The sequence below is a fragment of the Sorex fumeus genome, unplaced genomic scaffold (assembly GCF_029834395.1).
Source record: "Sorex fumeus unplaced genomic scaffold, SorFum_2.1 ptg000265l, whole genome shotgun sequence".
Lineage (NCBI taxonomy): Eukaryota > Metazoa > Chordata > Mammalia > Eulipotyphla > Soricidae > Sorex > Sorex fumeus.
The window spans coordinates 23,992,667-24,020,544 of NW_026606322.1; the positions used below are offsets into that span (position 1 = coordinate 23,992,667).

Here is a 27,878-nt window from a genome sequence, read left to right on the forward strand (position 1 = left end):
ACCATTTCAGCTCTGGAAACCATTTCTTTTTAATTCTTAAATTTTGTGTATACTTTATTTACATAAAATTCACAATATTTGTTTACATTCAATATTTTAACACCAATCCCACCACCATTACACCTTTCCACCACCATTATTTAAAAATTCCCAACCACCATCCAAGCCTGCCCTATAGGCAGATACTAAACAATTTATTTTGTATTGCTTGTTATGAGATTGTATGAGATCTTGTGACACCATGCTCCTAGAATTCTAAAATTTTTAAATACTTGGGTTCCAGAGGTATCTTTGTGGTGTGCTGCTCTCTTTCAAGATTCACAGATTCATTTGTGAGACTCTGAGCCCTTGCCATTAATGTGCTTAAATAGCACCCAGAGGTCAGTCTTGGGCATGACTGCCAGAAAACCGGAAGGGCGGGGAGATGGGGGAGGTCGCCCATCCCTCACTCCTGAAACCTGGAGTTTTCAGTCACTGGTCCTCTATACCTGGGTTTTTTAGCAGATGCATTCTCATGTGTGGCTTGGGATGAGCCTGTGAAGGTCTGCTGTGAGCGTGGCAGAGATTGGGTTCTGGAGGTTTGTGGCTGCCAGGGTTCATTTGGGCCACGTGGAGGGCCACACCTGTCCCCATCTGAGGTGCCCTGGTGAAATCACTCTGGCGGGAGGGGTGGGGAGACATCTCTGTGTTGTACTGTCTCTTCCGAGATTCTCAGATTCTCATTTGTGAGTCTCTGAATCATGGCTGTTATATACTTAAGTGGCGCCCAGAGGCAGTTCCTGGGCATGACTGCCAGGAAACTGTACAGTAGGGTAGGGTAGGGAGATGGGGGCAGGTCGCCCATGGGAAACCATTTTTTTTTTGGTTACTATTTATTTATTTATTTATTTTTGCTTTTTGGGTCACACCCAGTGATGCTCAGGGGTTACTCCTGACTCATGCACTCAGGAATTATTCCTGGTGGTGCTTGGGGGAATCATATGGGATGCTGGGAATCGAACCCGGGTCGGCCGTGTACAAGGCAAATGCCCTACCCACTGTGCTATCACTCAAGCCTCTGGAAACCATTTTAAACAGTATTGTAAAGCACAGAAGTCCAACCACCCCCCCCCCCCAAAAAAAAAGGAAAAGAATGGAAAGTGGTCTCTTAAAATGAAAACCAATAAACTACTCAGATACTGGAGGACTGATTGATAGGTGCCCTATATCTTTTTTTTTTTTTTGGGTCACACCTGGCGATGCTCAGGGGTTACTCCTGGCTTTGCACTCAGGAATCACTCCTGGCGGTGGGGGACCATATGGGATGCTGGGAATTGAACCTGGGTCTGCCGCGTGCAAGGCAAACGCCCTACCTGCTGTGCTATTGCTCCAGCCCCTATCCTTTTTTTTTTTTTTTAAAATTTTTATTAGTGAAACAACATGAGGTACAGTTGTAGACTTTCAAATTTTTGTGCTTGGGTTTCAATTATACAATGATCAAATACCCATCCCTCCACCAGTGCCCATTTTCCACCACCACGGATCCCAGTATTCCACTCCCCAAGCCCCCCCATCCCAGCCTGCCTCTGTGGCAGGTTGCCCTATATCTTGTCGGCCTTTCAAGTCTTTCATATAAATGAAATTCAATGTGAATATACTTCTGTCCTCCTGATTAGTCCATGTCTAGATGCTCTTCCACTAGAGGAAAAATTGACTGCAAAACATATAAATAAACATATCTAAGGATGAATCAAAAAGACAAAGACCCCTTATATATGTGCTATTTGAAAAGTTTCATAAAAGAAAAATATGCAGGATGTTTGGAAAATGTTGAAGAAGGAATTAAAACTGTTTGCATGTGGATAGATATATAGTACAACTAAAATTTTTTGTGGGTTTTCTTTTTTTCTTTTTTTTTCACTCTCACCCAGTGGTGTCCAGGGGCTACTCCTATTTTTATGCTTGGGGGTTGCTCCCAGGGATCAAACCCAAGCCCCCAGAATTCAAGGGGTGTGCTAAGCCTGTTCAAGCTTTTCTCCTGCCTTAAATTGAAAATGCGTTTGCAGAATTTTTTTGGCTTTCTTCTGCTCCGTATCTCTTTGTTATCACTAAATAATTTGATAGTAGGATTTAATTAGAATTTATTGAACACCTACTGGATACCATATCTCTTGTCATGAAACTTATGATTAAGTCCTTTCTCAGGGGAGGGGAAGTGATTTGGGTCCCTCCTAACAGTGTTCGGGGACTACTCTTGGATCTGCTCAGGGAGCACTCTTGTTCCTGCTCAGGTCATGGTGTGGGGGTACCATATGCAGTGCTGGGGAATGAACTGGGGTTGGCCTCATGTAAAGCAAGTACTTATCCTCTGTACTTTTTTTTTGGCCCTCTCATTACGTTCTTAAAGGCCAAGTTTTCTCGTATTATACATAAATTATCAGATACTTTTTGGGGGAGAATCTAGTATTCTTGGTTATTTTTATTTTGGGGTCACATATGGCAATTCTTAGGGTTACTCCTGGCTCTGCACTCAGTAATTACTCCTGGAAGGGCTTGGGGCAGACCCTTTGGGATGCCCGGGATTGAAAGTGGATTGGCCACATGCTAGGCAAGTGCCCTCCCTGCTGTACTATCACTCTGACCCCACCCTTGGTTATTTTTTTTTTATCTTATGTGTAGTACTAGAGATTCCACTAAATATATCAGCATACTAAATCAGGAATTTAAAAGCAAGATTACTGTGAAAAGATTTTTTAATTAAACTATGTCATTTCTATGTTAAGCAACTTTTGCTATTCCTTTATAGAAATTGTCGCAGGAAGAAAACGAAAAAAGCCTTCATCTTCTGAGTTACACAAGGTATGTAGTTTTGCCTTTGTGTGTGTGTGTGTGTGTGTGTTGTTTATGTGTTTATATGTGATGTTGGGGATTGAACTCAGAGCCTCCCTCATGCAGGACAAGTGCTGAGTTACACATCCTTGGTCCTTCCAATTACATTTAGTCTCTTTTATTGAAGATATTTTGCTATTTTTCTTTCTGATAAAATCCTAAAGAAAACACTTGTAAGATCTAAATTAATCATTGTTTTTACAGGAACCAAAGGTTAACTAGAAATACTATCTGGAACTAACACTATTTAAATCAAAATATGCCAGTGTCCTTTCCTGCTCTAATCTTTGATTTCTACATAAAACATGTAATATCCTTTATGGGGGTAGGGGAGGGTATACTCTGTGGTGCTCAGGAGTTACTCCTGGCTCTGCACTCAGGAATTACTCCTGGTGGACTCAGGTGATTATATGGGATGCCAGGGACTGAACCTTGGTTAGCCGGTATCTTACCTGCTGTACTGTCCATCACTCTGGTCCATAAAGTCTTTTTTTTTTAATGACTTTGTTAGAGCAGTTTTTGTGTCCTGCTAGATGGAGGGTGAAGGTGCTAATCTGATTTGTTCACATTCAAGTACTGGTCCATGGACTGCTGCTGGTCCACAGGTGTAGAAAGGTTGAAAACCACTGATCTGTTGCCTTGGTTGTAACTATTGGTCTGTGGACATGTATGCAGGGCAGGTGTGAAAAAGGTAGAAGAACACTGTGTTAAGGGCACCTCATATTCTTTATTATAATACGGTAGATATGGTATAAATTAGTATAACAATTTGCGCTCTAGATATAGATTCAAGTTATGTCCTGAAGATTGCTATTTGGTATATGGCCTTTTAGGGATGGGGTGTAGCTTAGTGGTAGAGCACCAGTATTGTGTGCATGACTCCTTGAATTCAGCCCCTGGCATTGGGAAAAAGAAAAAGTCTGTGGGGTATGTTCTTTTAGGAGTCTTTCTTCCTCTCCCCAACACCTGTTCTTGTTATAAGCTAAAAGTAACAACAAAATGATGTCTCTACTATGTAGGAAGTGTTTCAAACACTTTATCTGTTTTTATAAAGATAATCTATTTTTTTCTCTAGAATTTTGTGATTTATCTATAATAGTTGCTGATTTGCTTTATTACTAGGTACATTCCTCTGAAGCTTTTCATGTTATTCACAGAGAAGTTCGATTTGGCTCAGAGAACTACATTTATTTATTATCGGTGTTAATATTATTTTGTCTTTTTTGTGTGTGTGCCATACTTGGCAGGTGTGTATTCAGAGGCCACTCTTTGCTCAGGTTCACTCCTGTGCTGCGTGGGGGACTTTGAATTTGAGTCTCTCCCATGTAAAGCATGTCTTCCAGTCTTCCATATTGACTTATTTCTCTGACCACTCAGACAACTTTAATTTGGCACATTTGTGGAGCAAGGATGTAGAAATCATAAAGGAGATCTGTGAGAAGGAATTGAGACCACCTTGATACACCAGGCCAGAGGGTGTGGCTTTTTTGCTTTTGTGGCCGTATCTAGCAGTGGTTCCTGTGGTGCTCCAGAACTCCACAATTCTGGGTATTGAATGTGGGACTCCTGAATGCAAAACACTCATAAACTCCAGTCTGTGAGGTTATGTCTCAGAACCAGCCTTGGCTTTAAGCACTCCTTTCTGCAGAGTTAACTAAACCCTTCATTTGGAGTTGCAGGGTGAAGCTTCCCCATTTAAAATTCTGAATTTAAGGGACTGAAATGTGGGTTAGTGATAGAGGACTTTCCTTGCATGTGTGATTCCCAAAGATTTGATTCCTGGTACTGCACAAAAAACCAAAACCAAAACAAACAAACAAACCCCCCCCCCAAAAAAAAAAAAAAACTGGCTGTTGACAGTGTTTTAACGGGATCAGGATAAAGGGGCGAACTATCTGAGTGGATCATGTATCCTGCGACCAGCGCCTTGAGATTCCAAGGATGTGGGTGAAGCTGCCACCAAGCTCTGGGAGACTCTCAGAGTTGGCTTTCTTGAGTCTGTCTGAAGGCTCTGAGGACGAAGCACTCCCAGACCTACACAAAGAAGCAAACCAGAAAAGACAGTTTCTGGAGAAGAGGCCGCAGGAGCTCAAGGTGGGGGAACCTGTGGACCCACGCTTGCCCCATCATCCCAGGTTAGATTTTTTTTTTATGTAGGAGTATTGCTATTTATTCAGCCATTGATTAGGCTGATTGAACCCAGGTTAGATTTTTTTTTTTGCTTTTTGGGTCGTACCCGGCGATGCCCAGGGGTTACTCCTGGCTCATGCACTCAGGAATTGCTCCTGGCGGTGCTCGGGGGGACCATATGGGATGCTGGGAATTGAACCTGTGTCGGCCATGTTGGCTGCGTGCAAGGCAAACGCCCTACCTGCTGTGCTATCGCTCTAACCCCAAACCCAGGTTAGATTTTAAAAGGAGAAGAACACTCCAGGCTCCTCCAAGCATGCCTGGGGAGATGCAGAACAACAATGATGTCTCATGTCACGCCACAGAGACTGGCACACATCAAAAAGAACAAGAACAAACAGTGCTGGCGCAGATGCGGGGAGAAAGGCACCCTCATTCATTGTTGGTAGGATTGCTGACTGGCCCAGCCTTTTTGGAAAACAATATGAACCTTCCTCAGAAAACTAGAAATTGAGCTTCTTTATGACGCAGCTATACCACCTCTGGGAATATGCCCCTGGGGCCGAAAAACACACTGCTGATAAAACATCTGCACTTCTAGGTTTATTTCAGCACTATTCATGATAGCTAGAATTTGGAAACAACCTGAATGCCCGAGAACAGATGACTGGATAAAGAAACTATAGTACATCTACACAATGGAATACTGTGAAGCCATCAGGAAAAATGAAGTCATGAAATTTACTGACAAATGGATGGACATGGAGAGTATCCTGCTGAGTGAAATGAGAAGGAGAGGGGCAGACTTGAATGACTGCATTCAGTTGTGGGATATAAAAAAACACGTATTGTCCTAAAAACCAAGGACATAAGAAGCAAGGGCCAAGAGAACTGGTCCATGGTTAGATGCTTGCCCCAAGTGCTGGAGGGAGAAGGCAGTGGGGATAGAGAAGGGACCACTATGACAATGATCGTTGGAAATGATCACTCTGGATAAGGACTGCATGCGGTAAAGGAACAACACGATAACCTCTCAGTACCTGTATTGCAAACTGTAATGCCCAAAAGGAAAGAGAGAAAGAGCTAAAAAGAGAGAAAAGAAAAGTGCTTGTCATAGAGGCAGGCCAGGGTGTGTGTGTGAGTGTGTGTGTGTGTGTGTGTGTGTGTATGTGTGTATGTAGAGGGGGAGGTGGCAGGAGAGAAACTGGGGATATTGGTGGTAGGAAATGTGCACTGGTGGAGGGACAGGTGTTGAAACATTGTATGACTAAAATCCAATCATGAATAACTTTGAAATTGTGTATCTCATGGTGATTCAATAAAAATAAAAAATAAATGACTCCAGGTCCACATTAACTTGTTTCTACGTAAGTAGCCTGGGGACTGTTGTATTAAAATCTGTAGCAGATTTGAATAATCAACGTTCATTTCTAAATTATTTGGAGAAAACAAAGTCCTTTAAATTACCAAAAAAACCCCCTTCTGTTTTAAAAGCCTGTAAAAATCAAAATAAAAAAATATATATTTGGTCTTTTTGGGTCACACCCAGTGATGCTTAAGGGTTAGGAATTACTCCTGGTGGTGCTTGGGGGACCATATGGGATGCCAGGGATTGAACCCTGGTTGACCATGTGCCAGGCAAATGCCCTACTCGCTGTACTCCTGCTCTGGTCCCCCAAAATAAAACAATTAGATTATATTATTTAGATGTATAAAATAGTGTGATCTGATTGAAGAAGATTGAGTAAACTTATTGTGGTTAAGATAGAGCATTTACATTGTGTGGGTTATGTGAAAAGCCCTCCTTTAAATTATAAAAACAAAAAGTTAATAAATAAAGAGTTTTATTAATATTGATTGGTGACTAATTGATGACTGCCATTGTTATATTTGTTTTATAAACATAACTGGATTTATCTATTAGAGAACTTTGGGAATAGTACTGAAAGATTACAAGGGGAAAAATTTAGAAGGGGAATAGGAAGCTGTGGCATTTCACTTATCTAATACTAATAAGATATATTATATAAAATTATATTTGGGGTTGGAGAGATAGCCTGAAGGGCTAGAGAGTATGCTTTACATGTGGGAGGCCTGGATTTAAAGCCCAGCACCATATAATTCCTGAGCACTGTAAGGAGTGACCCACAAGTAGTGAACTGGGAGTAGCTCTTGACCACTGCTGAGTGTGACCCAGAATGAAACAAAATTATATTTAATAGCCCATAAATTAAGCACTGACTTCAAAATTCTTTTTGTGGGGGAGGGAGAGAGGGAGGGAGGGAGAAAGGGAGGGAGGGAGAGAGGTAGGGAGAGAATGAAAATGAATACATAAAGGTTAAGGGTCTTGCCTTGGTTGTGTCAGACCCTCCAGTTTAACCCCTGACACAGTAGATGGGCCCCCCGAGAACTGCCAGGGGTCTCTCTTGAGCACTGAGCCAGGAATAGCCCCTGAGCACCACTGGACATAACTCCCCCGGCCCACCCTCACCTCATACTGTAATAGTAAAATATTAATGCAGGGTAATATAGTTTTGTAGCTGATTCAGCTCTTGTATTTTAGTTAAATTAATTTTCTCATTTTGGTTTCAGATAAAAGAGAGATTAAATGTCAAACCAGAGGATGTTCATGTTCAATCATCCAAACTTAGACGCTCAGAATGCTGGGATCTCCCTTTGCAGGTGGTAAATAAAAACAAATGTCTTTTAAATATATAGTATTATTTCTGTCTTAAAGTATGTTTTAGTGGGCTGGGTAAGTGGTTCGAGTGTTAGCGTACATGCATTGTGTATGAGTGGGTTTGTCCCTACTGCTTCATGGCCCTTCGCCTCATCCGCTCCAGGTGTGGCCTGGTGACTTTCATATGCTGCTGGCAGTGCCACCCCCTGGCCCAAAGTAATTTTTGTTCTTAAAGTAAAACTGAGTTTTTATTTTCTTATGTGTTCTTTTTGGGTTTTCTTTTCAAATTTAATTTCAGGGTTTTCTTGCTTAGTTTGGCGTGGTGCCTGAGATGATTGTACTGGAGTCTGCCACATCTAAGACAAGTGCCTTACCTCTTGTCCTGTCTCTCCTACACTGATTTCAGGGTCTAAAAAGAATTACTTTTATTTCATTCCCTCTTCTCCACTCGCCTTCCCTTCATTGTTGTTGATGTTGAGGTGACCAGAAGTTGCAGACACAGTCTGATGGGAGGGTGGTTATGGTGCTTGAGTACTTGGCTGAAGTATTTACTGAGGTGAAAAATTCTTTTTAGTTGAGGGGCTTGCATACGTAATGACCAGGAGTTGAACTCTTAGTTGAGGTACACAAACTATTGAGGTGCTTGTGGAAGTTTGCTGAGGTTCTCAGTCATGTGCTTTCCAGGGTTGCATTTCTTTGCTGTAGCTCTCTCATACCCTTTCTTTTTTTTCTTTTTTTTTTTTTTATTATTATTAGTGAAACACCATGAGGTACAGTTGTAGATTTACAAATTTTTGTGCTTGGATCTCGGTCATACCACGATCAAATACCCATCCCTCCACCAGTGCCCATTTTCCACCACCAGGATAATATCCCTCCCCCCCCATCCCCCCATCCCCCCATCCCCCCCTGCCACTGTGGCAGGGCATTCCCTTTTGTTCTCTCTCTCCTTTTGGGTGTTGTGATCAGCAAAAGAGGCATTGAGTGGCGAACATGTTCAGTCCAGTCTACTTTCAACCTGCATCTCCCCTCCTGGGAGGATCCTCCAAACACCCTCCACTTGGTATTCCCCTTTCTATCTGAATTGTCCTTTCCCCTAGAATACCCGGCTGGCCTCTAAGTTATGGAGTAATTCTCCTGGTGTTGCTCTCTTATTAGTGAAACACCATGAGGTACAGTTGTAGATTTACAAATTTTTGTGCTTGGATTTCGGTTATCCAATGATCAAATACCCATCCCTCCACCAGTGCCCATTTTTGTTGTGGCTCTCTCTCTTTCTCTCTCTCTCTCTCTCACACACACACACACACACACACACAACACAGGCTGTGGTATGGACAGTTCTCACTGGTGGTGTCGGCGATTGTGGAGAGAGAGCTGCCAGGCTCACACAGCAAAGCTCTCGGGTCATACTTGCTGCATATGGGGCACTGGAGATTTGGCTCTTTGTAAGACAAGTACTCCAAATTTCTGCACTGTTCCTTTGGGTCAGATTTCAAGTTTTGAATTAGTTTAGTGCATAAGTTGGACTGATACTTTGAGGTTAAGGTCTTCAGTTTAAATCTGTCTGTACTTTATTAGCTTGGTAGCTTTTCTTATGAAATTTAATGCCCGTTATTATGGAGTAAATAATATTTTAAGTTTACCAGACCATTAAGTGTAGTAGAATGTTTTCCTCTTACACATTTGAAAACATATATATGCCTTCCTGTTTTGTGTGTGTGTGCTACCAACCAATGCTCAGGAGGTCTGGAGACCACTCCTGGCGGAACTTCAGGTAGGACTGGATAGTTCAGTACTCAGGCCTGGTGATGTTGCTTAGCCCAGAAGTGTTGGGGAGCACTGAGGCCACTCCAGGATTAGTCAGGGGCCTCTGGGGCTACACCTAGTGGTGTTCAGGGGCCTTATTATTTTTCCTTTGCCATTTTTATTGAGGTACCATGATTTGTAATACTGTTAATTATGCTTCTCCAGCATACATTGTTCTGACACCACACCCATCACCGGGAGCTCACTTCCCTTCACCAGTGTTCCCAGGGCTTCTCCCAGCCACTTCCCACCCCAGGCAAGCTCTGTTCTACAGAGAAACATCGCCAGTTATGATGCCTTTGGGCATTTGCTTTTCCCTTCTATGTTCATTATATCCACATAGAAAAGATCTTTAAAATTTCTTTTTGTGGAGGGTGGAATATATATACATACACACACACACACATAAACATATTACACATATATAGGTGAAGAAAATGAAACTAGTGAAATCCTGTAAGACTGTAAATCAGTAAGTTGATCACACTTTTTTCAGAAGCATTTATCTTTTTTTATAGGTAATACATTTAAAAAATTAGTATGAATGATTTTATGCTGATTTAAAATTTACATGATAAATTTGTAAATAAATCCTACAAATGCACAATTTAGTAAGAGGAGAGGAATATATAAAAAAATTTAAAAGGAAAATTTGAATAAGTCTATAAAGTATTAAAGTGTGTTTTATCCTTAGGGGAATGCTGGCTTTATATTAGAAAATACTGTAATGCCAAATTATCTGCATCAGTAAGTAAAATATTGTAATAAACTTGGTAGAGGTGTAAAAAAAGACCTGAATAGACACAGAACATAGAATAGATGCAGAACATTCAATATAAATGAAACATTAGATTACTAAAAAGTGTAAAAAACCTTAACAAGCGAGGAATAAATAAATCTTTCTTGATATAGTAGAGGACAACCCTGAAAGTCATGAGTGAATGCATGTTCAGTGGTAAAGTTCTAAGAAGCTTGTCTTCTTTTTGAAGAACTCCTTTAAGGCTTCTTGCAAAATTAGTTTCAAGGCCATGAATTTCCTAAGCTGTTGTCAGTCTATGAAGATCTGTATTGTCCCTTCAAATGTGAATGATAAACTAGCTAGATTATTATTCTTGGTGTGTTGTTTATTTCATTGAGTTAAAATTTTTTTTAAAAAAACTACATCCTTTCATTCTCATGCTCATAAAGTCTCTTTTCATAGATCTGCGGTGAATTTTACAGCCTTTCTTCTGTATGTAAGTTCCCTTTTTTTTGATCTTGCTGCTTTCAGTATTCTTATTCTGTCTCTGTCTTTGACTTTTGTCAATTCCATTACAGTGTGTCTTGGAGTTTTCCTATTTGGTAGTGTTTTTGCTGGGATCTTTTAGGTCTCTTGGATCTGAGTGCTTGTGATCCTCACCTCTGGAAATTTTTAAAAAATTGTGATCATACCTGGTGATGCTCAGGGGTTACTCCTGGCTCTGCACTCAAGAATTACTCCTGGAAGTGCTCGGGGAACCATATGGAAACCTAGGAATCAAAACCAGAGCAGCTGTGTGCAAGGCAAATAGATATCTTACCTGCTATACAATCTCTCCAGCCCCAACTCTAGGAATTCTTGCTATGATTTCTTTAATTAGTGGTTCTTCATCGAATTTGCCTTCCTGTTTTTCAGGGACTCCAGTGATTCTTATATTGTTCTTCATGAATTCATTGCATTGTTCACTGGTGTGCTATTTATTTTCAGACACTTTGCCATCATCTGTTGATTTTTTTGGAGGTTTCCTGCATCCTGTTATAAAGAGTAGGGGTATTTTTTCTCAGCTGCTTTTATGCTGCTGCTCAGACCTTTATTGAGTTTTTTTGTTTTTCTGTTTTTACTTTCTTTGACCACACCTAGCTCAGGGTTTACACTTGGCTTTGAGCTCAGGGCTCACTTCTGGAAGGCCTGGGGTACCATATGGGATGCTGGGGATTGAACCTGGGTCAGCTGTGTGCAAGGCAAGCACCCTACCCACTGTACTATTGCTCCAATCTACCTTGATTGAGTTTTTTATGTCTTCTGCCATACTCTTAATTTTTGTCATTTCTGATTGTAGTTTTCTCATTTTGGCTATCATACTTTCTTGTGTTTTGCTTGACTACCTGTGACCTTGTTTCTTTGAACTCCTTAATGTGGTGTCACTGAGGCCATTCTCTTGAGAGTTCGTGGAGCTTATTGGTAGAGCATTCTGTTTTACTGTTTCCCTCACTGAGCTTGGTGCGCATCTGTGATGCAACTTCCCCACTGTGCTTGTTGTGCATCTGCTGTGCTGAGGTTGAACTATGGAGTTAGCCTCACTGGAGCTGTCTGAGGGATTATGCTGGGTTTGCTTTTTCCTTTGCTTGCTGGTGTTCACCCAGTGACAGGAGGTATGTGACATGTGCAGTGTGATGAGAAGAGGTGTTACGTGACTTCTTCTGTGGCAGGATACAAGCACCATGTGAAGGGGCAAGCAGGTGGTCTAAGATAAGGAGGTTGGCCTGCTGAGAAAGCAGGAATTGGGCATGGTGGCTATTCAGACTCAGCTAGAATGGAGGCTCAAACATTTCTGGTTCCGAAAAGGTCCAGAGGGTATCAGCTGAGGGTTAACCTTACCTAGAAGGTTGGTCAAATAAGAGGGTATGAGAAGTGAGGAAGATTCTGCTTGTTTCTAAGGTTTTCGATGTTACTTTTGTTTTCTTTGTGTAATACTTTGTCATCTGTAAATTGTGATAGCTTGACTTCCTTTTTCCCAATTTGAATCCATTTAATTTGGTTTTCTTTCCTTATTGATGTGGCTAGGACTTCCAGTACATGATGAATGATAATGGTGAGAATGGATATGTATATGCATACATATTTATTTTTTCTCCTGAACTACTGTGAATGGAGACATTTATTTCGAAATTCTAAATAAAAAGAAAAATTAAGTGCCTCTTAATGTTCTATGTCACTATACTTATCTATTAAAATTAAATTTTTTTTCCAGTGGAAAAGAAGCCTAACAAATAAGGTCCTTTCTCTAGACCGTAAAAGTAAAAAAGGTGTCCATGGCCATGGCTGTCCTGCTACTTCTAAGATATCATCACAAAGGTAATATATCTGTGTGTTTGTGTGTGACATAATGGGCTCATGATATGTGAATTAATAGCTTACTATGGGTGATCCATTTTTTCTTTTTGGGCTTCAGTTACCACAGATATCAAAATCAAAGGATTTAATTCAGACTTTTAAGGTTCATTCCGAGTTTTAACTTTCTGTAATTCTCAATCATATTAATATCTTATTTCTGTTTTGGTTTATAAAGCATCTTGATGAGCTTTAATATATATATATGTGTATCCTGAAAGGTCTCATCAATATTTACAATGTGAGATGTAGGTAGTATTGGTAGTATAGTATGTGTATATATATATATATGAACTGCTTATAATACTTCATACGTTATTTGTTGTCTTCAGTAAAAAAAGATGCTCTATTGAGTGGCTGTGATTCTAGAGACATAATGTTAATGAATTAACAACATACTGCAATTACATTTCTGGGAGAAGTCTGCTCACAGTTATTATAAGAAGAAATTAGAGCATTTCAGTGTTGGAAATCAGTAAGCAATTAAGAAATTATTCTACAAAAGTATTTTTTTTACAATAGTGAGTGAATAAAAATGGACAGTTGTGAAGTAACTATCTTAATTATTAAGAGATAACACAAAATAGAAGACTGATAGTTCTTAAATTTGTCTCAGCACTCTGTAAATAATTTAGTTGTATTCTCCTCTTTTAAGTAAATTGTAAGAAAAAAAACAACCCTATCAGTGACTTTGTAACTGTTATTTACTTTCTTACCTCCTAACAAGGAATACTGTCAAGTAAATAGGTCCTATGGTAGATGTAATGATTATGCACCTAGTCTTGGAATAACCAAAACTCCTTTTACTGACTTGGTTTCTACAAAGATGGTCAAAAATTGAAAAATTATATTTTGAGAAATAAAATATCTTGAGGTCATTTTTAAAAGATTAGATATTTTAAAAGTGCGATACAAGGTTTTTTATGGGAGATATTAAAAAATTACATCATTCAAAAGTTGTATCACTTAAATAAAAAATGGTATATTAGTTCTTTTCTTTTTTCTTTTTTTCTTCCTTTCCTTTTTTTGGCTTTTTTGGGTCACATCTGGTGATGCTCAGGGATTACTCCTGGCTCTACACTCAGGGATTACTCCTGGTGATGCTTGGGGGACCATATGGGATGCCAGGGATGAAACCGAGGTCGGCTTGTGTGCAAGGCTAATGCCCTATCCGCTATTGCTCTGGCCCCAGTTTTTATTTTCTTCTGAGAATGCTTTAAACTGTTAGGAACAGACTCTTTGGGAATAATAAACAGTTTATTAGTATTTTTTAAATAACATACCTTTAGTACTACCTTTTTTTTTTTTTTTTTCTTTTCGGGTCACACCTGGCGATGCACAGGGGTTACTCCTAGCGGTGCTCAGGGGACCATCTAGGATGCTGGGAATTGAACCCGGGTCAGCCGCATGCAAGGCAAACGCCCTACCTGCTGTGCTATCTCTCCAGCCCCTCATACTACCTTTTAATTTCTTGTCATTTTCTCTGATATTTTCCAGATTTTTCTTCCCCCAAATATCAGTTCAACATAAGTATCAATTGTTGACTTTCCTCATAAAGGTCATCTTATCAGATTTCTATTCTAAAGTCATTTATTTGATCACCATAAGGCTCTTTTAATATGCACACAATGACATTGTAGCATTGTAGCACTGTCCTACAGTTGTTCATCGATTTGCTTGAGCGGGCATCAGTAATGTCTCACAACAAATTGTGAGACTTGTTACTGTTTTAGGCATATCGAATATGTCACGGGTAGCTTGCCAGGCTTTGCCGTGCAGGCGGGATACTCTTGGTAGCTTGCCAGGCTCTCCGAGAGGGGTGGAGGAATCGAACCTGGTTCGGCCTTGTGCAAGGCAAACGCTGTGCCCGCTGTGCTATCACTCCAGCCCACAATGACATTATTGAAGGATAAAAATATTTGAAAATTTAATGTGGATATTTAAAGTAGCAATAGTGATCAAAATTTCTTGGTTTTTATACACAAAAAAATGTAGTCTCATTGTCATGATCCTGACATGGAAAGTGAATAGCGCTTTCTTTGGTTTGATTTTTTTGCTACATGAGGTAGTGCTTAAGGAGTATTCCTGACTCGGTGTTTGGGTCATCATGTAATGCCAAGGATGGAACCTGTGTCTTCCACATGGAAATCATCTGCACTAGTGCTTTGAGTTACCTCCTGGGTTCAGATGGTTCTTTCTACTTATTCATAGTTATGCAGTGTCCAGGTGTAGGGTTGCACTGTCCTCCTGTTGTTTATTGATTTTCTCGAGTGGGCCCAGTAAAGTCTCCATTTTGAGACTTGTTGTTACTGTGTTTGGCATATTGACTACGTCACGGGTAGCTTGCCAGGCCTTGCCACGTGGGCAAGATACTCTTGGTACAGGCTCTCCGAGAGGGGCAGAGGAATCGAACCTGGCTTGGCTGGGCTGGCTGCGTGCAAGGCAAACGCCCTACTGCTGTGCTATTTTAGATTTATTGTTAATTAGCTAGGTTTAGAAAAATGAATGTGATTTTGGACAGTTTTTTATAATATGGAGAGTTTTATATTTCAAAATTTATAGATGAAATGCCTTTATTATTACTATTATTTGTTTTGTTTTGTTTTTGTTTTCGGGCCATACCAAGTGGTGCTCAGGAGTTACTCCTGACTCTGCACCTAGGAATTACTCCTGGCAGTGTCTGGGGGCCATATGGGATGCTGGGAATTGAACCTGGGTAGGCAGTGTGCAAGGCAAGCACCCTACCCGCTGTGCTGTCGCTCTCACCCCCAAGTCCTTATTATTCTATAATCTATATTGTATTAGTCTAAATTCATAAAAATAAATTCACAAATAAAATGTCTATGAAATGTTTCTGCATTGTGTTTTTGGGGGACATGTGTTGGAATATATAAAACTGAAGGCATAATCTAGAAGCACTAAATTTTTTTTCTTTCTTTATTCAGTGTCCTGGGTCTATTGATTCTTACCCTTAAAAAAACAAACCATGCTTGCTAATGCCATATGGATAAAGTGTTTGACATGGCTAAAATGCCTGGAAATTAAGGTTGGAAGGAGTATAATGTTGTTTGAACAGAATTGGGCTGTGGAAGTTAATAGGAAGAGATTTTAAAAGCAATAAATAAAAATGGAAAGTGGTCATGAATTTGTTTCACAGTACACATGGCATTTGGTGGCCATGTTTTTGTAAAATTTTCTTGGATGTATTAAATGTTTTTTAGATGATAAACTTTTCAACTTGTTCTTTAGAGAAAAATATTTCCTCTTCTATTGGTCTTATTATTATTGTCGCCTTTACTCATTTGGGGAGCAGAGGGGATTGTTTCACACCCAGTAGTGACTTCAGGCTTACTTCCTGGCTTTGTGCTCAGGAATTACTCTTGGTGGTGTTCAGAGGACCATGTGCAGTGCTAGAGAATCAACCAATCAACCAGCACTTTGGGTGCATGCAAGTAAAATATTGTAACCCCAGTACCATATCTTTGGCCCTACCTTTACTCATTTTTTTTTGTGCTTTTTGGGTCATACTTGGCAATGCACAGGGACTATTCCTGGCTTGTGCACTCAGGAATCACTCCTGGCGGTGCTCAGGGGACTATATGGGATGCTGGGAATCAGACCCAGGTAGGCCGCATGCAAGGTAAATGCCCTACCCGCTGTGCTATCGCTCCAGTGCCCACTTTACTCATTTTTAATGAGCATATAGAATTTGTAGCCATGGATTTAGTTTTATGGTGCCTAAATATTCTTACCAGGTCATATTATTCACACACCACAGTTACTCCTTTTGGCATATCAGTAATAGAGTACATGAACAATGTTATCATGCTGGGTCCAAACATCATTTGTTTATAATTATATCAGCCAGCAATTGTACAACCTGGCAGGCTACCAAATGTAACATGCCCACATGGCAGAGTCTGGCAAACTCTCTGTGGTGTACCCAATATGCCAAATACCAGTAACAATGATGGGTCTCATTCTCCTGACCCTGAAAGAGCCTTGAATATGGCACTTTTTAGCATCTCAGGGCTAGGACAAAGGAGATGTTACTGGTGCCTGCTCGAGGCAATCGATGAACAACAGGATGATCATGATCAGCCAGCTCAGTAGATGTGTGCTTATTTAATGCCAGGTTTTGGGCTAAGCCTGAAAAGTCTTATTAATATTTACAGTGTGAGATGTAGGTAGTGTTGGTTTGATTTCATAGGTGAGAAAATTTAGGTCTCCTAATTCCTTATGATGAAGAGGAATATAGTATATCTTTGGAAAACTTAATTTAATATTCATAGGCTATTTTACTCACAGATAACTGTATTCTGCGAGGCTATTTGAAATACTCTGTGAACTGCTATCAGGTGTGTAAGAGACCAAAAGCAACAAAAATATACCTGAAGAAGTGAAAAATTTCCTTTACCTTCGTGTTACTTTAAACTGTCTAACCTTACCTATTTTATTTTTAAAATTTGGTTTTTAAATAAAGTTGTTTATGATGATTTAACATTCAGTATTCCAACACCAATCTTACCACCGTTGCACTTTCTCACCACCATTATTTCCAGTTTTCCCAACCACCTCTTAAGCTTGCCCTTAAATCAGGCCCTGAATATTTTATATTGCTTGTTTGCTTTTGTTTTTTAAGCAAAATTTTAAAATTCATTTTCTGCTCTGCAACTTACAATACTGTTAAAAATAGGGTTTTAAATGTACAGTGTTCCAGCATTACACCCACTATCAGAATGTCTCTTCCACTTTTAAAGATGGCAATAGTTTCAACACCACTTCCCCCAGATCTCCCTTTGAAAGATTGTAGGGGATATGGTGCCGCCAGCAGGTCAGTCTGTACCTGTGAGGCGAGTGCATCAACAGCCTGATGGCGCCTTCAGACTTCCAGATACCCCAAAATTGCTGCTGTGCCTTTGGCCAGACTCCAAAAACTTGGGGCAAAGTTTACCAAGAAAGTAAACGGCCAAAAGTTAGGTATGTGGGAGACACACCCACAAACCACCGCTGGCTCAGCTATATAATTGGAGGCATGGCCTCTCTGGTTCCTGATCCGACTGCTTAATGGCCATGATCCTAGAGACTCAGAATCCGATCTCGAAACCCAATGGCTTTTGGCAGAAATGCGTCTGGTCCCTGCAGTACGTTACTGACACCGGGTCACCCCAGGCGGGAATAGGTTTTGTGCCTTAGCCTGTTCCCCTTGGCAGCCATCATCCTCCAGAGGCCACTGGACAGTCAGGTTTGGGACACTCAGTGTTGAGACACGCAGGACCTCATGGGATGGGGGTGGAGTCAGCCCTTTCCTCCCCGTCCCAATGAGATCCTGAGTCGCTGCCCACGAATGGCCTCTCTGGCTCCTGATCAAGCTGCTTATTAACGACCATGATCCCAGAGATTCAGAAACAAATCTTGAAACCCAACGACTTGGCAGAAATGCGTCTGGACCCTGCAGTAGGTTACTGTCTCCAGGCCACCCCAGGGGGGAAAGGGTGCTGTTCCTCCGCCTGCTCCCCCTTGGCGGCTTGGTGGCCACCATCCATCCGCCAGAGGCCATTGGACAGTCAGGTTTAGGCCTACAGTGACAAGACACTGTGGGGCCTCATGGGATGAGTGTGGAGCTGGCCCTTTCCTCCCTGTCCCAACGAGACCCCGAGTCGCCGCCCACGAACGGCCTCTCTGGCTCCTGATCAAGCTGCTTAACGGCCATGATCCCAGAGACTCAGGAACAAATATTGGAACCCAGCAGGTTTTGCCAAAAATCCTTCCAGATTTAATTGTTAAAATTTTGGAGTTTCAAAATCACATGGCCACTACTGCAGCCGTGTGACATCATATGTTATATTCATAATGAGCACTAGAAAACAAATTGTCTACTGTTGCCTTTTTGGCAGACCTGAGTGTTGGGGTAAAATCCCAAATAATAATGGTGGGTCTGGTGTCAAAATATTGAATGTAATCAAAGTAGAGAGAGAGTAATGTGGAAATCATATGCCCCACAGGCAGGGGGAGGGTGTGGGATGGGCGTATACTGGGGTTTTGGGGGGGCGGAGAATGGGCACTGGTGAAGGTACTGGTGTTTCATTGTATGACTGAGTCTTAAACCCGAAAGCTTTGTAACTGCTCTCATGGTGATTCAATAAATAAAATTATAAAAAATGGAAAAAAAAAAGGTGGAGTTCATGCCCAATTCGATCAGCCTAATCAGTGACTGAATAAATAGTGTTACTCCAACATAAAAGAAAAAAATGATTGTTTTACTTTTCAACAAATCTATAGTAATTAAAGCAGTGTGGTATTGTGACTGGAAAGTGTGGAACACATTCTTCACCTTGCAGAAGCCCAGTTGGATTTAGTCACTGGTACTGCATGGTTCCCAGAGCACTGAGTTGGAAGTAGCCCTTGAAGGTATGACTCCCAAATCAAATAAAACAGAAATACAACAAGCAACAGTAATGGCAAAAACAAAACAAAAAAACAAAACAAAAAACCACACACACACACAAAGTTTGGTCCTGAAATAAAACTAGACACTTACACTAATGGTATAGAATCTAGAGCCTAGAAATAAATCCTTATAACTATGGACAGTTAACTTACAATAAAAAGTCAAAAACTTACAAGGTAAAGTAAAAACCTGTTCAACAAATACGATGAGAAAACGGAATAGCTACATGCAAGGGCGAAATTGGATCACTATTTCCCACTATACACAAAAGTTTGGGCTGGAGCGATAGCACAGCGGTAGGGCGTTTGCCTTGCACGCAGCCAACATGGCCGACCCGAGTTCGATTCCTCCGCCCCTCTCAGAGAGCCTGGCAAGCTACCGAGAGTATCTCGCCCGCACAGCAGAGCCTGGCAAGCTCCCCGTGACGTATTTGATACGCCAAACACAGTAACAACAAAGTCTCCAATGGAGACGTTACTGGGCCCGCTCGAGCAAATCGATGATCAATGGGAGGGCCTTTATTTACTTTACACAAAGGTTTACTCAAAATCAGTTAAAAACTTGGGTGTTAGATTGAAATCCATGAAATACATTATAAAAATCAGTGAAACACTGCATGTTGTTGGTTTCAGTGGTGTGTTTGGGGCTTTACCTTTAGTGGCAAGAAAATAAAAGGAAAACAAATGGGTAATATGAAACTGAAAAGCCTCAGCATAATGAAAGAATGTATTAGAACTCATTGTATAATTGAAACCCAAGCACAAAAATTTCTAAGTCTACAACTGTACCTCATGATGTCTCACCAATACTAAACAAACAAACAAAAAACACAACAACCAGAAAGGGCTGGAAGATGGCTCAAAGGACTTGAGTAAATACCCCACCTGTGGGGTCCCAGGTTTGACCCCTGGTATCTTATGATCTCTTGAGCATCACTGGGAGTGGCCCCCAAACACTGCTGGGTATACCTTGAAACCCCAAGATAAGTAGCACTGTAGCACTTTCCTCCCATTGTTCATCGATTTGCTCAAGTGGCCATAAGTAACATCTCACAACAAATTGTGAGACTTGTTACTGTTTTGGGCATATCAAATACATCACGAGTAGCTTGCCAGGCTTCGCTGTGTGGGTGAGATACTCTCGGTAGCTTGCCGGGCTCTCCAAGAGGGACAGAGGAATTGAACCCGGTTTGGCTGTTGCAAGGCAAATGCCGTACCCACTGTGCTATTGCTCCAGCCCAGTAAAACTAAATTTCCTTTAAAGCTTTAGATAAAAAGCATTTCAGTTGGTATGAATGAGAACTTTAAATTTTGCTCAGCAGTATTATTCACTTTAAACAGCAGCTTTGTTTCTGAATAAAGTATCACTATAAAGCACATATATATATATATACACACACACACAAATGTGATTATCTGTGTATAGGTGTATGCTTTCATACCTAAAAATATGTTCACAATTTATACAACAGATGAAATACAATTCATTACTCTCTTAATCTATCATTGACTCCCTAACACAGAATAGGATGTCAAGATAAGTAATACAAATAAGTATAAAAATAAAAGATACACTGAATGGGAGAAAATGTTCATATACCACGTATCTAACAAAGGTGTAAAATAAGAAAGCAAAGAAGTAATAAAAAACCCTCTTAAATAATAAGGGAGAAGAGCAGAATAGACATGTCCCCAAAGAGGACATACAAATGGCTAACAGGGACATGAAAATTATCAGGGAAGTGAAAATCAAAATAACAGTGAGATCTCTCATCCCAGTGAGAATACCCTTTGTTAAAGAGGCTACATCAGAATCTTCCAATTAACCTATGTCAAAAAAATAAGAAATGCTGGCAAGGATGTGGAGAAGAAAACCCTCAAGCTGGAGAGAGAGTACATTGGGTAAGGTGTACTAAGGGCTTCTTTTTTTAAATAATTTTTTTAAAAATTGAATCACCGTGAGATAGATCATTACAAACCTGTCCATGATTTGGTTTCAATCATGCAGTGTTCCAACACTCATCTCTCCACTAGTGTGCAATTTCCCAGAGCCAGTGTCTCCAGTTTCTCTCCCAGAACCCCCAAACTCCCCCCTGCACCCCCCTTCTTTTGGGCATTGTGGTTTGCAATACTGATACTGAAAGGTTATCATGTATATTCCTTTACCTGTTTCACGCTCCGTTCATGTCTAGTGTGATCCCACTAAGGGGTTCTTAGACTTGAAACTCTAAACACAGACATGAGATGAGGCTACCAAGGAGTAAGTGGGCTGTAGGTTGGAAGGGTGGTGGGAATCTAGCACTTTGGAAGTGGAAGACTATTAGCACTTTGGTGATGGCCATGATGTGGCAACATTGTATCCTTAAATTAAAAAAACAAAACAAAACAGTAGTCTTGTAAACTATTATTTCCTCAATAAAAATTATTTTCAAGGGGCCAGTCCTTTGAGTACTTCACAGGCATGCTCCTCACCCAGGTTTAGCTCTTGATACCACGTGTCCCTTGTGCATCACCACTGCTCCCTTGGAGGCTTTCAGGTGTGATGTGTGGGAACAAGCAGCATCTATCCTTGGGTCTCTGTGTTGTACTGACCAGGAGCCTCTCCCTCCCCCTTCCTCGCCACTCCCTCACCCTCAACCTCCTGTGTACCACTTGGAAGACTCCTTCCGAAAGCTTAATTTTTAAAAAAATTTAATTTTTTTTAGAGCACTACAAAGCCGTTCATGACTGGATTTCAGTCATACAGTATTCCAACATCCATCCTTCCACCAGTGTACATTTCCCAGCATCTGTCAAAACCTTAATTTTAAGGAGGTTTCCTCCCCCGCCCTTCTTTTTTGTGGCTTTTTGAGTCACACCCAGCAATACTCGGGGTCACTTCCGACTCTGCACTCTGAAATTATTCCTGGTGGTGTTCGTGGCACCATATGGCATGTGGAGGAATGAACCCGGCTTGGCTGCATGCAAGGCAAACTCTGTATGCTGTACTATTGCTCTGGCCCCATTAAAAAGTTATAAAAAAGAACAATACCTTTCAGTGTCTCTTAATTTTAATAATATGTATAATAAAATCACGTTTTAAAATCTATAATCCAGTAGCTTTTTAACAGTTTGCATAACTGTCATCACTATCTAATGTTCAACTTTTGTGTTTGGGGGGGGGCAGGGGGATGGGGTTTGGGTCACAACAGTGGCGTTCTTGACGACTTCTGACTCTGCTCAGAGATCATTCCTGGTCGTGCTCTTGACTTTATGTGGTGTTGCCCTCTGGGAGATTGAACTGGGGTGTCTGCATGCCAGGCAAATACTTCAACTCCTATGCAGTCCTCCTGACCCCCAAGGAGACTGCCTGCCAGTCTCCTTTCTCTCTCTGTTTTTTTTTTTTGTTGTTGTTGTGGTTCTTTGTTTTTTGGGTCTCGCCAGAATGCTCAGGGGCCAGTCCAGGCTCTGCACTAAGAAATCACCTGGTGGGTTTCCAAGGAACCATGTGGGGTGCTGAGGGACCAAGTCGGCCAGGTGCATGACAAATACCCTACCTGCCGTACTATTGCCCCAGTTCTCTGTATCCATTCTTACCTTGCACACGGCACCACCTCTAGTATTTTTGTCTCATTTAGATTTGTCAATAAAATCATTTCTGGTAGGTTTGTAAAACATTTTCAGAACATAGATAATTCTGGGCTGGAGCGATAGCACAGCGGGTAGGGCGTTTGCCTTGCAAGCGGCCAACATGGCCGACCCGAGTTCGATTCCTTCGCCCCTCTCGGAGAGCCAGCAAGCTACTGAGAGTATCTCGCCTGCACGGCAGAGCCTGGCAAGCTCCCTGTGATGTATTCGATATTCCAGACACAGTAACAACAAAGTCTCCAATGGAGACGTTACTGGGCCCGCTCGAGCAAATCGATGATCAACGGGAGGGCCTTTACCTTTTACCTTTAGATAATTCATAATATAATTTTATTAGAAAGATAAAATATCTGCTAGGCAATAGGGTCGCTACCTTTTCTTACTGTTTGTAATGCATTTAAATGGTAGCACATACCTAAGCTAGATATATTCTGTCACATGACCACTGCTGTACTTCACAAATTGTCTAAGCTAGATTCTGTGCCAATATTAAAATTCTGTCTGTTACATCCTCCACTATCACATAGCAAAAGATGTTTTGACCATTTTCAAGAAAACGAGACTTACCAGGAGCCACATAATTTTTTTTTTAGGGGGGTGGTTTGTTTGGAGAACTTGATTATTCTTGTTTCCAGATTTTAGCATTATATCACAAACTTGGTAGAGATAGTGTTAGAACAGAATTGCTGAACCTGGGACCCTATGCTCTCCTGGTCTAACTGGGTACCTTTTGCTTTCTACCACCTATCAGGGCATTTTGTTATTGGGAATTCATTTCCAAAGGGGATCCAGCCTTGGGATTTGGACTGACAGCAGAAACTTCTTTTCAGATTAGAACTTGGTCTTATGACTTTGGAAATTCATCACCAAAGGGCCCTTTATCTTTGAATATACTTCGAAACCTTGACTCAAACACAGATCAATCATAGATATTCTTAGAAGCAATATTAGAAGGTCAAAAATAATGAAGTGCAGTGTCTTAAATACAAAGATAAAATTATATTTAGCTTGTTCTATTTCTAACTCATTAAATATGAGAGTAACAAAACTGTTTTTAGACGTACATTATAAAAAATTGCCTGCCATAAAAATTACCTGCCATAAGGGCTGGAGCGATAGCACAGTGGGTAGGGCGTTTACCTTGCACATGGCCGGCCCAGGTTTGATTCTTCTTTCCCGGGTTCAATGCCTCCATCCTTCTCAGAGAGCCTGGCAAGCTACCGAGAGTATCTTGCCCGCATGCAGTGTATTCAATATGCCAAAAACAGTAACAAGTCTCCCGGTGGAGATGTTACTGGTGCCCGCTCAAGCAAATTGATGAACAATGGGAGGACAGTGTTACAGACAGTGCTACCTGCCATAAACCCTTGCATTTTATGTTATACTTCACAAAATGAAGAATTAAAGAGCTGACATTTTGTAGAGGGCCAGATAATAAATATTTGAGGTTTTGCTGGTCATATATGGTCTGTGACCCATATTTTCCTACTCCTGGTACTGATGGACTACTTGGTAATTTTGGTTTCTTGAGAGGAATTCGTATCTTTGTCATTGATATTCAGTGAAATGTAAGTGTTGTTATGACATAGAAAAGAAATAAAATCCAGTATATAAAAATTAGGTATCTGGCTTTTTGAAAAACAGATTGTACGAGATAGAAAATAAAACTTCAGCGAGTATGTGATTCAGCTTTGAAGTATATTCATTTAAGAATTTACACTGAATGCATATTTAAACATAATTTCTAATGTAAATATTAGGTACAAAGGATTTTTTCAAACTATTAAAAAACAAATCATCCGAGTAAATTTAAAAACCTAACTTATTTTTTGAAGCAATTCATGAGTAGTGTAATAGCTCTTCTAATATATTGAAAAGAAACTCTCACAAGTATATGAAATGGAAAGTTTTGTAGACAATACGGCACAAAATAAGGAGTAGATTTTTTCATGCAAAATCACCTTCCTTGCTGGTACAGGGGTAAATGAGGAAGGGAGGCTGAGGAGAATGGGGAGTTATCGGGCTGATTACCTAGTTAATATTGATTGGGAAAATTTAGACGGACTGACTTAAGTCATTTTTGGGGACTACTGAAATCACAAGTAAATTAGGTCTAAGACTTGGTTTGGAGATGGGACTTGGCTGAAGTGACTTCATTTTATACCTGTTCTCCTTTCAGTGAAACAGAGTGTGGACTAATCACACTTAATCTGTGAATATTTTTTGAAAGAAAAAAAGTCGGGAAAATTAGTAAAAAGTTAGAAAAATATTTTGCTAGAGTTCAGAAATAATGGCGAAATAGTCATTGTAAGAATTTGTCATTCATATGAAGAAATTCATTTTAACAGTCTTGTCAGGAAATTAGGGAATTTATTGAAAGTGTTTCAGGTAATTGAAATTGAGAGTTACTTTTGCAAACCACAACACCCAATAAGAGAGAGAGAACAAAAGGGAATGCCCTGCCACAGAGGCAGGGTGGGATGGGGGGTGATGGGGGTGGGAGGGATACTGGGACCCGTGCACAGAGGCAGGGTGGGATGGGGGGTGATGGGGGTGGGAGGGATACTGGGACCCGTGCACAGAGGCAGGGTGGGATGGGGGGTGATGGGGGTGGGAGGGATACTGGGATCCGTGGTGGTGGGAAATGGGCACTGGTGGAGGGATGGGTATTTGATCACTGTATAATTGAAACCCAAGCACAAAAATTAGTAAGTCTTCAACTGTACCTCATGATGTCTCACTAATAAAAATTAAAAAAAAACTGAGAATTAATTGCTGAGGGATAGATCTATGATTACTTACTAGTTGCTTCTATTTAAGCTATCTAACACGTATAGTAATGGGGGGCTTTGTGAGTAGAAAATAAACTATTGATATAACAAAAGCGCCACCTAGCTCACAAGGGAGTAAAAACCTTGAATGATATATTTTTCTCTAATATTCAGAGAAGGAATGTCGCTTTCGTTTTGTTTTTGTTTAGGAGTGTATTTTTCTGTTAAGATCTAGAAAAGCAGTATTTTCCTTCATAGACATTGCTGAAATACTATGTGAAGGAAGAGAACTGTCTTTTCTTCTGCCATGAAATAAAATGACCCACAACTGGAAAAGCAGCACAGTCAGGACTGAGTCCTCAGCACAGCTGGGTATTGTCCCCGAACCCAACCCCTTGTGCCTTTCACCCAGAAAAAGAATGGGAAAGCATTTATATTACTAGAGAGGGCATTCTGAATATAAGATTGACAAGTGTTTCAAAAGCCCCTCTCCCCGCCCCCCTTTTTGGCTTTTTGGTCATACCTGGCAATGCACAGGGGTTACTCCTGGCTCTGCACTCAGGAATTACTTCTGGTGCTGCTTGGGGACCATGTGGGATGCTGGAAATTTAACCCGGGTCGGCTCCGTGCAAGGCAAATGCCCTACCCACTGTGCTGTCGCTCCAGCCCTCAGAGGGCTTTTTATATATAGGGAAGAATGAACGATACCTGAAAATTTGGACTGTATTAGGAAGATGACTTATGCTGGATCAGTCTGAGAGTTGGTCAGAGTTCATAGATCTGGGCTAAGTAAAGAAGTACAACAAAGGCTTGATTAACCTTTTGCCTGTGGACTGGTAGTGTGTGAGGTGGTGCCAGGTATTGAACTCATGACTTCAGTCTCTACCACAAACCTAGTCCTTAACCCCTAGCCATCACATTAAAAAAAATCTGTGACTTCATGTTTGTCTCTAGCTAATTTTGCAAGCTTCCTGAGAGCATAAGGTCATTTTTGATAGCTGATTGATAGAAAATTGCCTGTTGGATGACTAATCCACAGAATGCCTAGTCAGAGGTAGATGTGAGATCATCTGCATTGGGAGACCATATGGGATGCTGGTAATTGAACCTGGGTCAGCCGCATGCAAGGCTATTGCCCTACCCACTGAACCATCACTCCGGCCCCCCAAATTCCTTATTTTTTAAATTCCTGGTACCACTGCCACAATTTACAGGGCAACATACCTGATGTAATAAAAAAAAAAAAAAGACAAAGCGACAGCAGATAGAAGACGTCAGGAATGTACATCTAATTGACACTACATTGCATTAATCAATAGCTGCACTTTTAAAAAATTTATTTATTAGTGAAACACCATGAGGTACAGTGAATTTATCTATGTTAGAATGGTTAGTACTGTATGTATTAATTATTTATGTATGTAACAGGCAACTCAAAGTTATGTTGACGAATGTCCTATGGACGGATTTAGGACGAAAATTCAGAAAGGCTCTGCCTAGAAATGATGATGCTAAATTACGTGATGCCAACCAGGCGCACTCAGACTCCTTGCCTTCGACTTCTGTTGACAGCTTAGAGACATTTCAGAAATTAGAAACTCTCCACCAGAGCCTTAATTTTTCCGAAAGGTACGTTGTTCAGTATTCGTTTTGTGCAACTTACTGCATTTGAAATACTATAAATCCAGAAGTCTTAAATAAAGTTGTTGGAAATGTTATTTAAAATGATCTGCGTATGGAAGGATATATCCCACTCAAAAGCAGCCTTTAAAGTTTACAATCTTAGTTACTGAGAATTCTTCACTTTATTAAGTATATTAACACGTAACTGTCTTTGTTTTATTTAGCTTATCTCTCTCCTCCTGCTTCCTCTGTTGATGTTGGTGTTGTGGTGACGGATTGCACACAAGTCTTGCTCTGGTGCTTGTTGGGGTTGCACATCAGTTTGCACTGCTCACGTTCGGCCAGGGTGCTTGCTGCGGTTTTCACTCCTTTAGTTGCACTGTTTAAGCATATATTCAGTGGGACTCATATTTGTAGCTGGGGTGCACAGGTAATGGTTGGTGCTCACTGGGGATGTGGGGTGGTGTCACATCTGCTCGTGGAGATGACACTTCCTGGCCATGGCATTCGTACCTTTTTAGTTGTGATGTTCACCCGAGGTCACACAGCCCTTTTTGGTGCTCATACACATGTGGCTACTATGATACAGCCAAAAGTCACCTGAGATTTTAGGGGATTGCAGATGATAGAGTTCCCAGGTTCAAATCACAGAGCTGCTGGAACTGTGCTTGGCACATGTTGGAATACTGGGGTTTACAGTGATATGTACTTGTGAGGCAGGTGCTCTCAGCTGCTGTGCTGTTTCTGTGGGTTCAAAATTTAGGTTTTTGTTTTGTTTTGTTTTGTTTTT

The 27,878-nt window shown here is 40.8% G+C and overlaps 1 protein-coding gene across 3 annotated transcripts in view; it reads left to right on the forward strand.

The window, feature by feature from the left end:
* Window positions 1–27,878, forward strand: part of SENP7 (SUMO specific peptidase 7) — a 117,595-nt gene that overhangs the window by 9,178 nt on the left and 80,539 nt on the right. For 2 of the 3 annotated variants that reach the window (XM_056109230.1, XM_056109232.1), the window contains exons 2-5: window positions 2,786–2,838; window positions 7,591–7,683; window positions 12,478–12,581; window positions 26,894–27,094. In XM_056109230.1, the coding sequence (XP_055965205.1) occupies window positions 2,786–2,838; window positions 7,591–7,683; window positions 12,478–12,581; window positions 26,894–27,094 (451 nt within the window). The remainder of the gene's footprint in view (window positions 1–2,785; window positions 2,839–7,590; window positions 7,684–12,477; window positions 12,582–26,893; window positions 27,095–27,878) is intronic. The other variant, XM_056109231.1, reaches the window with a different exon arrangement.